General features: G+C 48.0%; 4 protein-coding genes across 4 annotated transcripts; 3 read left to right on the forward strand and 1 right to left on the reverse strand.

Moving 5' to 3' along the window:
* The first annotated feature begins 204 nt into the window (after positions 1 to 204).
* On the forward strand, positions 205 to 1509 carry N7508_001828 (putative mitochondrial DNA replication protein (Yhm2)). The gene is made up of 4 exons (XM_058459894.1): positions 205 to 388; positions 444 to 540; positions 646 to 1318; positions 1427 to 1509. Exons 1-4 carry the CDS (start codon positions 269 to 271, stop codon positions 1479 to 1481), a joined length of 945 nt encoding a protein of 314 aa, XP_058323426.1. The 5' UTR covers positions 205 to 268; the 3' UTR covers positions 1482 to 1509.
* Positions 1510 to 6957: 5448 nt separating this feature from the next.
* On the forward strand, positions 6958 to 8526 carry N7508_001829 (uncharacterized protein; the record flags this gene model as incomplete). Its single annotated transcript, XM_058459895.1, has 1 exon — positions 6958 to 8526. One exon carries the CDS (start codon positions 6958 to 6960, stop codon positions 8524 to 8526), a length of 1569 nt encoding a protein of 522 aa, XP_058323427.1.
* An 847-nt stretch (positions 8527 to 9373) lies between these two features.
* On the reverse strand, positions 9374 to 11264 carry N7508_001830 (ubiquinol--cytochrome-c reductase subunit 2). The gene is made up of 4 exons (XM_058459896.1): positions 10885 to 11264; positions 10639 to 10813; positions 9693 to 10552; positions 9374 to 9631 (listed from the first exon to the last, which is right to left on the reverse strand). The coding sequence occupies exons 1-4, from the start codon at positions 11122 to 11124 to the stop codon at positions 9536 to 9538; spliced, it is 1371 nt and encodes a 456-aa protein (XP_058323428.1). The 5' UTR covers positions 11125 to 11264; the 3' UTR covers positions 9374 to 9535.
* A 414-nt stretch (positions 11265 to 11678) lies between these two features.
* Positions 11679 to 13793, forward strand: N7508_001831 (uncharacterized protein; the record flags this gene model as incomplete). Its single annotated transcript, XM_058459897.1, has 4 exons — positions 11679 to 11690; positions 11752 to 11808; positions 11887 to 12735; positions 12786 to 13793. The coding sequence occupies 4 exons, from the start codon at positions 11679 to 11681 to the stop codon at positions 13791 to 13793; spliced, it is 1926 nt and encodes a 641-aa protein (XP_058323429.1).
* Positions 13794 to 14492: the final 699 nt, after the last annotated feature.

The raw sequence follows: 14492 nt of genomic DNA on the forward strand, positions 1-14492 counted from the left end.
TCCGGGGCTGGTATGTGAGGTACCGAGTACCCACTGGCATGAGTGGAACTATTGAAGATCCGATGTAGCTGGTACCAGCTGTCCCCAGCTTAGTTACCCATGCTTGCTGATTCCCCTATAAGACATTTGGCTTTCTCTCTCCTCTTCCCTCTTCCTACACATTCCTCCTCGGATCTTTTCAACCACCCTTTTCTTTCTTTCCCACTCAACGCACGAAGCCCCCTACATCCCTTGGTCAGGGCCCCTTTCAGCGCATCCTCATCATAGAATGTCTACCGCAACTCCTTCCGCGGCTTCGGCCCCTAAGCTCGAGAAGAAGCCCGTCAAGTTCAGCAACCTGTTGCTGGGCGCAGGATTGAACTTGTTTGAGGTCACATCGTTGGGACAGGTATGCCAATACTCGATAATCTAACCAAGAATCAAGGTAGCTGACCATCCCCCAGCCGCTGGAGGTGATCAAGACAACCATGGCCGCAAACCGGGGCGACAGCTTCGCAGGCGCTATGGGTCGGATTTGGGGCCGTGGCGGCATCCTCGGTTGTAAGTGATATACCCGACCTTCCAATTTCCCCCGACGTGCGCTCTTAGCGCCCTTGGTGGGACCTTTGCATGTGTAACATGGGGCTGACGTGGGATTCGTACTAGACTATCAGGGACTCATTCCGTGGGCCTGGATTGAGGCATCCACCAAGGGTGCGGTTCTCCTGTTCGTCGCCTCCGAGGCCGAGTATCAGGCCCGCGCCCTCGGTGCCAACGACTTCGTCTCCGGTATCAGCGGTGGTATGGCTGGTGGTGTTGCCCAAGCCTACGCTACCATGGGTTTCTGTACCTGCATGAAGACGGTCGAAATCACCAAGCACAAGATGGCCGCCACCGGCGCTAAGCCCCCCGGCACTTTCGAGACCTTCATGGACATCTACCGCAAGGAGGGTATCCGGGGTATCAACCGTGGTGTCAACGCTGTTGCTATCCGTCAGACCACCAACTGGGGTTCCCGCTTCGGTCTCTCGCGTCTGGCCGAGTCGGCTATCCGCAAGGTCTCCAACAAGGAGGACGGCACCAAGCTGTCGGCCTTTGAGAAGATCTTGGCATCCAGTCTTGGTGGTGGTCTCTCCGCCTGGAACCAGCCCATTGAGGTTATCCGTGTCGAGATGCAGAGCAAGACCCCCGACCCCAACCGCCCTAAGAACCTGACCGTCGGCAAGACCTTCCGCTACATCTACGACAACAACGGTATCCGTGGTCTCTACCGTGGTGTTGCTCCCCGTATCGGTCTCGGCATCTGGCAGACCGTCTGCATGGTGGCTCTTGGTGACATGTAAGTTGTTTACTCCATACCTTCTCCAGATTTTCCCCTTTTCCCTGTCGTCATCGATCTACATTTTCATGTGAGACCTCGGGCTAATCATTCTGTTTCACCGAACAGGGCCAAGGAAGCAGTCGAGAAACTGACTGGCGACACTGTCACCGCTAAGCACTAAAGAAGGTTTGAGATACCCTTCTGCCGTGGCAGTGGTCTTTGGAATGGAGATGTCTTTAGTTTAGATGCAACCTCTTACTATTTTATAATTTGTCTGGACATTCGACAGACCCGATACCCATTGAATACATTTGCGGCTTACTATCATACTTTCTCATTTACTCGAGTAACCTGTGCTCAGTATTTTGTACTCTGTTCCCAGCAATTTATTCAATTTTTACGCAACACCGATCTCAACATCGAACCTCAGGGACACAATTCCGAACACAGGAACAATAACCTCCCCCACAATACCTCGATAAAAACAATTTCCGAGCCGTAACCTCCAACAGTCGGACAATCTAACTCCGACGACGGCTAATATCCCCGCCATGTAAACAAAAATATCCACCCCCGGACAAAAGAGCACAATGTCCGATGTCGGTGCGTAAATCGGCTTTTCCGGTAGTATACCCGAAGAGTTCACTTCAATGCACGGGAGACAGTAGATCAGATCATGTGTTTGAGACTGTTCAGTCCGAAGATTCGGAACTAAATAATAGTATGATGCAATGGGTCAAGTTACACAGCCGTTCCTTTCCAGCGGGCCGCGATGGCCGCTTGTTTACATCTATCCGCTGACTTGACCTCGGCTTATAGATTTGGGTGTGTATCTTAATTAGAGTCTATGAATGGTCAGGGAAGTAGTATACACCTGTCTGTCCGTTTGTCCGACGGCTGTGGTAGATGCTAGTCCAAAGCAAGGTTGAACTCCGGGTGTCGGCTTCTGTAACGTTAATTATTGTTTTGCACATGCCAAACAAGTAGAAAGGGGTATTTTGAGATTGTCGCTCATGTAGTCAAAGATCGTGCCATTCTTCATCGAGCAGGCAAGATGGCCGAGTTGGTCTAAGGCGTCAGGTTAAGGTCCACCTTAACTCCCACTGTTTCGGCAGTTTCCTGATCTACGTTTGTAGGCGTGGGTTCGAATCCCACTCTTGTCATTTCTTTTTTTGTGTTTTACTTCTGTTCTCTCTCTATCCATAGATAGATAAATAGCTACTGCAAAACCCATGGCTGTTTGCTGTTCGCTTGCCGTGGATTTGTTTCTTTCCGAAGTTTGCTATAGCTAGACAGACCTATTACTATAACGACTCACATAGCCCATTGTTACTTTTTGCGATCTATTCTTTCTTTCTTTTGTCTTTGCCTCATTATATACACTTTTGACTCTCGTTCTTGCCATAATCATATTCACTTATAACACCTCGAAGCCCTACACCCCAGTGACAGATCTGGCGATCTAGATTGATACATGTTCCCTCCGTCCCCTGCTTCCATTCCTTCATCCACCTATCTATAATTAGTACCCGACAACCGTTGCAATGCGTCTCGTGATCCTTCTTGTTACTCTTCAAGTCGCATTTATCCGTGGCCCAGCTATCCAAAAGAGACGGCTGTTGACACTGTCCGCAACTGTACGAGTGCAAATCGTACCACCTTTGCAACGATCCCTATGGATGCACCCGGGAAGTATTGATCCAGCGTACGAGTTTGTGAAGATGGGACAATAATGCAATGATCCCAATGGCTGCACGCATCCGTAATATATTTGACTACAATGATCCGTTTGAGCCAACCATTAGCATCTATCTCGTTCATTGAACACAGTATATTATGCATCTCTTTTCATGGCGACGTGAACACCGCTACATGACCTCCTCTATGTCTTCCAGATAAAATCCATGTTATGCTAAATATGAATGAAACTCGTGCTATCTGATAAGACAAGGAAATGGGTGAATTAGATGGGACTTCATGGTTATAAGAGGATAATTGAGACCATGATGTGCAGAGAAGATTTGTGTGCGACAGATACGACATCACACGTCAAGCAACCCTTCAAAAAAAGAACAATTCCTCATCCGATAATAATTGCTCAGGGTCTATCTAGCCAGCGATAGACTAGCCTTGGTCTCTTTTGCGGGCCGAGAAGCATGGAATGGACTTCCAATGAGTAACGGTATTCAAAATTTATTGTACACTGAGTGGCTATCCGGTATACCTCATCTGTCTGATTGTGCTTGCTTGATCTTACTCGTATTAGTATAAGATACCATAACGGTGAAATAAACGTTATTCATTCGTATCTTATTCTAGTTAAAGCCACAAGATCTTCTGTTTGCAACTTGTTCAGCTTTCTAATGCGCATGAACATCAGCTTTTCTGGTTTCTAGCTTTCCTCGTCTATCAGAAATACTACACACAATCCACTTCTTATAACGAAATATAGCTATTTGAAGTTTAACTCTGAGATGCTCTTCCTTCCGCTTCCAAGATCTACTAGCTACCACTGAAGAGGTCCCTAATCGGACGTCGATACTGTTCCGCACTCTTCGTGTCGGTAGAACTGGTGTCGATCCAGTAGAGTTAAGCTACTGCACCGCAATGAGTCGACGACAGCGGAAACTTGTCTTGTTCTCGTATCTCTCGTAGCAGCTGATTGGACATTGAGATTAGCATCTCTCCTCTACTTACCTGAATCTGGTACATCAAACTAGTTGTCCCTTTTAGGCATAAAAACCGGGTATGATAAGAAGAATCAATTGAAACAGGAAGAAATGAAATTTTTTACTTTCCACATAACTAGTGCACGCGGCTCTGGTCGAAGAGCTGGCTGTCGATCGTATCGCCAGTTACACCCGAGCAGTATATGAACACGCCCATTGGGCGGTATCTACTCACAATTGTCCTTGGTTGAGTGTTAAAAGCGACTGTTGTTCACACATCGACTACAGCTATGGATGATTTTTTATGCGAACAAGAGACTCACATTGGCAAATATAACATCCAGGTGCCATCTTGGTTTCTGCCTTGCTGTAAAAGGTTGGGTGTGTATAGGGACAGCATCGAGTATATTTAAAATACTCAAGAAGGAAATCGACGTTACGTTACGCAGCTCTAGCGGCCGCTGACTCTGTTTGGCCCAGGTTTACTCGGGTGCGGGCTTGAGCGGTATAGTGCTAAATCAGCTGAAGGACTGCTACAGGAGATAGGCAATTGCTGACCACGCTAATAATTCCCCTGATGCCTGCGCTGCGCTATTCCTAATCTCGATATACCTCGGATTCCCACTTACATGTACGGACAACTAGCTCTATATGTGGAGTCAAATTGAGGGCACGTTGCTTGAAGCAAGGCGTAGTAGTTGAGTAGTCGGTTGGCTTGGCTCATATAGAATGCCCAGCTCATCATTAAGAGGGTTATTGGAGAGCCAAATGCCACTATAAAATAACCCCTTTGTAAAAGCGACGCCTACAGATTTCACCGTTGTCTGCAATCTGACATGCGTCAAGGCAGATTTCCGACCCGGCATGATCCATCTAACTACCAGTTCAATTACACCTTGGTGGGGAAGAATAGACCGATAGAAATGAGCGACAAATATTACATAGGAATCAGAATGGTAACATCAAACTCGGTCTCTAGATATTGTAAGATTGGCAACTTTGTGGGACACTGATTTCAGGCATTCTATATGTTTTCCCTTCGGGGTATAGCCTCTTTTTAGAGACCATTGGCTTGGTGAGTTGCTCGCATACTTAATCGGTACTTAGACAGAAAGAGAGACAAAAAGCCAACAGATTTTATACGTATCGCAGAGTTAGATAAATGGAAATATATCAAGCATAAACAAAAAAAATTATGACAAGAGTGGGATTCGAACCCACGCCCCTTTCGAGACACGGAGATAGTTATGAAACCATCGGGATCAGGTTGACCTGAACCGTGCGCCTTAGACCAACTCGGCCATCTTGCCAGTTCGATGGAATGGTTAGCCAACCTTGATTAGATGAGCCAAAATCAGCATTATTAGGTTGGATACCTCTTAAGCTATTACTGCTTCGCTAGTCGATGTGGTTAAGAAAGTGAAGATAATTCCAGTACCCCTGCTTTTCTTTGCGTTCAACCCAATGTGTTTAGACAACTACCAATAGCGTTCACTTGGGTGGTCTATCTCGTCACCAGGTGGAACATATATAATCCAATACGAAAGCTCGATAGTCCATGAAATAAGAAGCCGACAGTTTTCAGACCATTGCCGCTGTAAATAGATGCATACTCCAACCACTAGCTAGAACGGAATGCGACATAAGTATCGACCCAGGTAGCCCCAGAATACGAAAATTATAATATAGACAATTGACTCTGCCTTGAAAAGACGTCCCCATGATCGAACCAAACCAAGTAACCTTATAAACAAGCCTAAGATATCCCAGATCAACCTATTCCGAGCCTCCAGAGGAGTAGCTAATACCTAGAATAGAGAATCACTGTCCTGCTATCGCTAAGCTGACCGGGCTCGCTTTCTGGCTTACCAACGAAACAACCACAGTGAAAGGGCATAGAGGATTGATCTCGGGTATGGCTGCTGTCTGATGTTCATACAAAATTTCTGGATTGTATCCACAAAGAGGTCTGATAATAATGGTAGAAATCTAGAGAGGCGCCTCCCAAATTCCCACCGATTTTACTACTGCATCTCGTTGGTCTAAATATCTGGGTTGTGACTTGACATGGCCGTAGCCGTGGTTTGAAGACAGCAACTCAAGGTAAACACGACCACCAAGCAAAAAAAGACAGCTTCGAACAGTATGACTGATTCCAATAGCAAGACATCAGTATTTGATGCCCAAGAGAATTAGGAAACGAAAGAGTTGTTCGTCGTAGACCGAGATACATGGGAACTACTTCCAAAAAGCCGAAAGTAGTGTCGCGTAATCTAGATATGTCACTCTTAGTCCGTATAAAAGCAAACAAAATGTTGATTTAAGCTTAAATCACCCTCAATGTTTCCAGGCGTACATGTATAGAGAAGAACCCACCCTATTCAAAAATGCGCTAGTCTATATTCAGATTTAGCACCTAAAATGCTAAATTGTAAGACGTGTCACATGATACCGTTGAAGATATTCGTCTACAACCTTGCAGTTGCTTATATGTTACCAGCGGGGCATATCACCGACTTCGTGTGATCTGTGATCATCAAACCATCATCATCGATAGACGATGCGATAACAATCCCCGCGAGCTGAATGATTAGCCTGTACGATTTCGCCACGCCCCTAAATAACCACAGGCTATCAAAGGCAGACCCCTCCATATCCACCCGAGCACGTCTCCACTGATACATATATTGAAGATTATAAACTGTACTACCTCGAATCGGTTCACTATGCCCGTTAGCTCCTCAGTCCGCCCGAGGGGTAGCTCAACTAGGGCCTCAACTTCCAGATCAAAACTTGGATGCAAAACCTGCAAGTCAGTAGCCTTTTCCATGCTCAACACATATCTTAACACATAGAGTACAGTGCTAAATTTACCACAGAATCAGAAGAGTCAAATGCGGGGAGGAAAAGCCCAGCTGTCTCCGATGCACTAGTACGGGCCGCAAGTGTGACTACGAAAATGCAAATTCTGGCTCAAGTCCATCATTGATGTTTGAAAATCCCCTTTCACTATCACCAAATACAGTATGGCGAGAGCGTCGTGCTTTCGCCTACTACTTTCAACACACTGCAACTTCTATCGGTGGTGGATTGGATGTTGATTTCTGGCGCACTATTGTTCCCCAGGTTTGCCGAAGTGAGCCTGCAGTGTGGGATGCTATGATCTCAATAAGTTCACTATTCGAAAGTCCTGACCCATACCCGGATCTTGTCCCTCCCCGCTGGGACCACCCTCGCAGACTGAATCAAAACCAACGAGATGCGTTGAGTTGGTATTCACGCTCAGTATCCGCCGTTCGTCAAGGGCTTGCACGGGGTGGTGTCGGGATATTTACGGGACTGATCACATGTGTTTTATTCATCTGCGTGGAGGCCCTCTTGGGAGATTTGGAGGAATCATTGCATCTCTATAACCAAGGTGTACACCTCATTCATGCATTACGAGACCGAAAGGACCGCAGAGCTATGACAGCAACCGAGGCCTCACTATTGGAAGATACGATCGTTCCCATATTTGTCCGACTAGGAGCAGTCACTCTCCACAATTTAGCGGATCCAATGAGCACACTGTTACGAGAAACAGAAAGTGACTTTACAAAGGAGGTCATCTTCGTCTCTCTTAAGTCGGCGCGGGAAGCCATTGTTCTTCTTTCTACGGAGATTCACATGTTCGAACGAGCCTGCGAACAAGACCTGGAGCAATCACATGCGCCCCAGATATCTCAGCCATTGATGATCCGCCAAAAAAAACTCTCAGCCAAATTACAAAACTGGTATACTGCCTTCACAAAATTAACAGCGTTTCTATGCAAGGGGGATCAACTCAGCACCTGTGCTCTTCTTCTTGCCTATTACGAAATGCTGTTTGTCATGCTCGGAGTCTGCGTGTCACCATCAAGAATCACAACCGACATCTACACACCAAATTTCCAAAATATGATTGAAAATTCCATCGTAGCCCTGAACGGATCAGCTCGAGATGATGGAAGCCAGCCTCCTTTTACATTCGAGATCAGCGTCGGTCTTCCACTATTCTTTACATGCGTCAGGTGTCGCGACCCTAAAATGCGACGCATAGCTCTAGCAATGCTCCGTCGAGCGCATCGAGTACTGGGACTTCACAGCCGCGACCAAGGAATCATACTGATCGAAGCAATTGTGATGATAGAAGAAAAGAACGGGAAACTAATTGACCAAGCTCAGAGCACGAGCAGCTTTGAGACCGCAAAAGCATATGATGGACTCGAGAACCAGACGAAAAAAGGAGACACAGAAAACCCGAGCACCACAGTCACCTCTCTGGTTAGAGGTCCATATCCCACACCCCCAGAACTAGAAACCAGGACAGCAGAAGTGCTCGTTCCACAAGAGGCACGCATCAAACCACTTGGTGTCTTCCGACCACGAGATGGCTACCCAGCCGAGATGACAGAGAAGGATATGCAGATGTGCAACCAAAGATTTGATCAATTATTCTTTCGATTTTCGTGGAACGAGTACAGCCGGGTCGATGATACGTGGAGCACGGTATATGGGTGTTTTCCCGTGGAACTTTGAGTGCTGTCAACCCTCTTCTTATGTCAAATTAGAGAAGTGCTAGAATATGATGTCACTTACTATAATATAGCAATGTAGCATATCTAATAGTTCCTTATCTGAATGTATCATGCATCTATATTCTCTTTGTCCATTAACGTCGTACATAAGATGACAGTAATAAATATTCAAAGGCGACTCAATAATAAATGAAGAGCCAGTATAATATTTCACATAAACAATTGAAGTTAATAACAAAGCCTAACATTACGGACTGCTAGGGGACATCAGTAATCTGGCTGATATATTTTATACGCACAATGCAGTACTCATTAATGAATGCAATCATTCACCAAATTTCACATCCCAAGGCAAGATGGCCGAGTTGGTCTAAGGCGCACGGTTCAGGTCAACCTGATCCCGATGGTTTCATAACTATCTCCGTGTCTCGAAAGGGGCGTGGGTTCGAATCCCACTCTTGTCATAACTTTTTTATTTTTTATTTGCATTTGTATACATGCATACTTACCTATCACATATCTATTCATGAGCAATTGATTGCTTCTGATGCAACTGAACGGGACTCTTTCACGTCCCTTGTCTTTTTACTGATTAGACCAAAGGAATCGCAATTTGTTATATCAAAAATAAATGATACAAACTAAAAGTTCCTATAGATTACCGTTAATGTCCATTTCAGCTATAGTCATCAGAAAATACCTAGATATTTATGCACTAGGTACCGATTGAAGTATATCAGGGTCGTGGAAAATACTACTTCTTAGACATATCAGCCTGATACTCAACCCAAGCATACTATATTCCCACCACAAGCCAGAACGAAACAAACTAAAGTTCATGTCTAGGTAGACAAATGAATCAAAAGATAAGGTACAATTGTATTACAGTCAACTACACCATCAAAGAACAAATGAGATATCGGCAATGAATCTAGGCACAAGTGGTCACATCAATCCAGAATGAAGGGAACGGGCTTTTCCCTCTCTACGGTATATTGTATACAGGGATTTTAAACGGTCAGACCGAGGTCCTCGGCGTAGGGAAGCTGGAAGACATCACCGACGCTGACAAGGGTAGCCTTGCCAGACAGGAAGGTGTTGGCGACCTGTAGATAGTTGTCAGTGATAAACTCAAACATGCGGAAAATAGACAAAGAAAAAACATACCTCCTTGACCTGCTGCTCGGAGACCTTCTCGAGAGCCTGGGCAATCTCGTTGATCTGGTAGGGCTTGTTGCCGTGGACGAGGCCGGAGCCGGTGGCCTCGAGACCAGTCTCGAGGGTCTGGACGGACTCCAGAGCGCGGAACTTGGCGAGGGCAACAGCCTTCTTGATGTCCTCGCTGGCGACCTCACCGGCGGCAGCCTTCTTGAGGACATCGACGACATTCTTGCTGGCGGCGCTGACCTGGTCGGCCTGGCCGGACAGAGTAACGGTGAACAGACCGGCATCGGAGTAGGCGTTGTTCTGGGTGTTGACACGGAGCTGAGAGAAGCCCTTGGTGGCCTGGGACAGGAGAGAGAAACCAGGGGTCCACTTGATGGTGGACTCACCGCCGAGGAGGGCAGCAAGGACAGCAGCCTCGGGCTTGTAGCCGGCGGTACCGAAGGCGCTGGAGCCGGGGAAGGCAATCACGACAGCGTTTCCGGTCTTAGATGCAATGCGCTGCTCACCGCCAAAGTACTTAGTGGCAACGGTAGGCAGGACCTTGTACTGGCTGGAGGCGTTTCCGGTGGGGAGGTCCTTGAAGAACTGGCCAACCCACTTGGAGAGCTCAGCGGAGTTGGGGCCGCTGGCGACGAGAGCGACGTTGGGCTTGGCGTAGGCGTTCTGGGCGAACTCAGCCAGGGCATCGCCGGAGAGGTACTTCTCGTAAGGAGAAGTCTGGGAGGGGGTGATGGAGGCACCCAGACCGCGGTGGAAGGCAACGCCGTGAGCGGCATCAACGGCAACAGTCTCGGGGTTAGAGTGGACGATCTGCTGCTTGTACTTGAGGAGCTTGCTGACAACCTCGTTCAACTCGTGGTCTGGTATCATCGAGAAATTCGAGTCAGAAAATGATGTTTCTATAATTGCGCAATCTACCACCAATTATCAAAAGGGACCGACTCACCAGCGAACTTAGTCTGACCAGCAACCTCGGCCAGCAGCTCTGTGAAGTAGGGAAGGTCCTTGGCAAGGAACTTGGTGCGGAGGACGACGTTTTCGCGCGAGTGTGTCGATGAGATTTCACCGCCAAGCAGCTCACTCTCCCGGGTGATCCGCAGTGCGGAACGCTTGAGGGTAGTCTGTCGAGATAAAGTATGATTAGTATCCCTGAAACCAGCTGAGATAGCCCAATTGATGATATGGGACGGACCTTGAAGGCGAAACGCTCGAGAGCATCGGAGAAACCAGGGAAGGGCTGGTAACGGGAGCCAGCCTTCGCGACCAGGGCGAGGGTACCGGTAGGGCCCTCAACCTCACGGTTGGCGACCTTCACACCGGAGGCCTCGGTGACATCGTACTGGAAGGAAGGGTTGGCAGCCGAGGCCATGGACCGACGGCCAGCGGCGAGCGCACGCGGCGCATTTCGGCTGAGGGAAGACCGCGACAACATCGTCGCTTGTGCCGAAAAGATATGCAAAGAGAAGAAGAAGAGATAGAAACCCGAATTGGGTTTGTAAAGGGGGGCAATTGAGGCGGGGAGGGAGGCGGGATGCGGAGAGAGCAGGAGAGAAGAGGCAGTTTGGAGGTCACGAAAAGCTTCAAGATCCCGGACTGTTGATTACTCGGGCTCTGATTGGCTGGAGTGACGAGTCGGACGGAACCGGAGTTACTTTTGTTCGGCAGTATATAAAGGTGACCAAAGAGTGCATTTCTACGATTATTACAGTCTGAACAGTTTCCGGAAAGTCAATATCAATTGTGTGGCCCCCAGTGCCCGATCGTCGTTCTCCCAACTCTCGTTGAAATCCCATACCCGGATCACCTGATCTTCATATCACGTGAACCGCAATCGAGCCGATAAGCAAAAAAAGAACGTGAAGAGAAGAGACCTGCATCTCATTACATCCGGGTTTGGGACCTGCAGATCTCCGAGCTGCCCCATGAACCCTGCGCGGTGACCCTCTCGAGGATTCGAGGCTGGCGCATTTTTTTCTTTAGCTCGTCATGACGACCCAGGTATGCGACATATGCGACTGTCCCACCTTATCCGGAGCTATGACTGACTTTGATCGCACAGTGCTCTTCCGAGCTTTGTATGCTCTTGATCGAGGATAACTTTGGAGAATTATTCGCAGTGAGTGCTTTATACAGACCCCCGGGCTGTATGATTCATCGCGACAGCGGGGTAGAGAATTAACTTGTCTATTCGCAGCGCATTTTCACCGTCCTCCAGCGCTATGAACGACTCACGCTTCCTCGGTTAAAGTTCTATTCGCGACTGACTGATCGCCAATTGAATAATGGAATCTCTGCTATGATCCAGCACCACCTCGTTTACCACTTTACCTCCGTCGAGGAGAATAACACCTACTATGAAGCCAATCCGCAAGCTGCATACTACCTAGTGCGCTCGGGAAAGATTCTCCAACATGTGGATAATCGATTGGGAGAATATGCTGCCAAGGTAATGGAAGCGATTATGTTCCTCGGTCACACTTCGATCACTCACCTCGAAACTCTTCCCCAACTTCAACCGAACCAACCCCTCACTAATGGAGTCAACTATGACGAAGAACGGCCAGAGACAAATGGGGAGACAAATGGGGATCATGAAGAAGAGGCCAGTGAAACCAATGGCGACCACGCCGTAAGCCAAAAACCTGCGCGTCTTCACCCCACACTGAAGAGCCTTGCATCCCACGGATACATTCATCGAGTGCGGGAAGGACACTTCCAAAGCCCCAATGATAACTGGCTTGATTGCAATCGGATAGTTTCTAGCCGGCCAGACGTCAAGGCAATGAAAGGCAAGCAACAGCAGGCCGAGATTGAAGAGAAATCAAAGAACATGGTTAAGGAACGAACGGAAGGAGATCTTTCCCGCGGTCTCATGTTCAATGGTCTCCCCCAAGGCGTGAAAAGGATGTTTGGAGGTGCTTCAGGCTCGACCAACGCGCAGAAAGGTACCAACGATGTCAACGGGGATCATGCAGAGGATGAGGAAGACGAGGGGAATGATTGGTCAGAGGACGAAGATGGCATTGACTCCGCTCCAATGGATGTAAGTTTCCACATATTCCTCCCGGGTATACAGCAACTAATATCACATAGTCTAACCTCATCGTTCGAGTGAACTACGAAAAACTTGATGTGGCTCTTCGGAATACGCAAATTCTTGAACTTGCTAGACAATGTGCACCTCCTGTGTCACTCGAAATCTATGATTGTCTTCTTCGTCGTATTGAATACCAAACGCCCCGCTGCCGAGACACCTACGAAATCCCTCGCGAGGGAGAGGAAGGAGAACAATATTCTGCTCCCATTCAGCTAAGTGCCATTGTCAACGATGTTGATCCGAACCTCGACCTCACGGGATGCATTGGGCCAATGAATCCTACACCTACCTCGAACCGAAGGAAACGACCATTAGACGATGGGACAAACGGCGTCAATGGCGACGACCACGAAGACGAGTCAACAGAGGTGAACCGTGCCTATCAGATTGATCAACACCTAAGCTACCTCTCACAAGCTCCCTTCAACCTTACCACAAAACACAACATCGGTGGACTCGATACCTGGAGAATCGCATTCCGTGGCATTGCTCGCAAGCTGCGTCATTTAGAATTGGAGCGAATGATCGAGTCGCGGTACGGCGATGTCGCACTGCGTGTGATCCGCGTTCTCCACGCAAAGGGTAGGTTAGATGAGAAGCGACTTCAGGAGATCAGTCTGCTACCCTTCAAGGATCTGCGTCAGACCCTTGCCAGCATGCAAACTGGCGGTTTCGTGGACTTGCAAGAAGTGCCGCGTGATGCGCAGCGTCAGCCCTCGAAGACCATCTATTTGTGGTATTACGACCCAGATCGAGTCTGCAGCAGCATTTTGGAAGACACATACAAGGCCATGTCACGATGTTTGCAGCGCATCAAGTTTGAACGCGAGCGCGAGAAGGATTTCCTCGAGAAGACCGAGCGAACTGATGTCAAGGGACACGAGGAGGAGTTCCTGTCAGAAGCTGAGCTGGAGCATCTGCGCAACTGGAAGGCCAAAGAAGCCCTGCTACTGGCGGAAGTGTCTCGTTTGGATGACATGGTGGCCGTCTTCCGTGATTACTGATCTGTATTGATATTATGGAGAACTGGATCCTGGACCTGGAGTTGCATACATCTTGTACAGGCGCATGAGCGACGATTATATACAACATTTTTTTTATCTTGCTTGAATGGACATCAATCTTGCTCGAATAATTATTCGTAGACCTGGTGCATGTTGGGTTTGCGGGGGGATGAACCCTTGCCTAGACAAGGAGCCAGATCGAAACGCCCGTGCGTTAGGAAACACAACCGCATTGTCTGGCATATCTGACTGGCCTATCTACGGCCGAATCTTCCGTACAAAGGTTTCACGATGATCGGCAGACTGTCGTCATGTCTTCGCGTGAATGACAGCCATGGACAAACGAGACTAGCGTCTCAGGATAGGGCTTGTACAACAAATAGGCAGCCGAGATAGACAAAGAAGTATATTAATAGCGGGACACAATAGTGCTACCTAATAATGAGTTTTACAACAATACTGTCAGTGGCGCATGGATATTTAACATAGAACCAACCACTCCCCCACGCGCTAAACAGCAGCGTGTAACCAGTTACAGGAAGTGAAAGCAGGGAATGTCATCAGATCAAGGTATGCATCCACGTCAGCCCTATTCATTGGAGTCAAGCCACTGGGCTGTTGCCAAGCTCTGCAAACCACAATGACGCTGGCGCGACGCCGGTGGCTGCCCAATCCCTGCAGGTTTTCTATACCCTACTT

The sequence above is a fragment of the Penicillium antarcticum genome (genome assembly GCF_028974205.1).
Source record: "Penicillium antarcticum strain IBT 31339 chromosome Unknown utg000002l_segment0_segment0, whole genome shotgun sequence".
NCBI classification, from domain to species: Eukaryota; Fungi; Ascomycota; class Eurotiomycetes; order Eurotiales; family Aspergillaceae; genus Penicillium; species Penicillium antarcticum.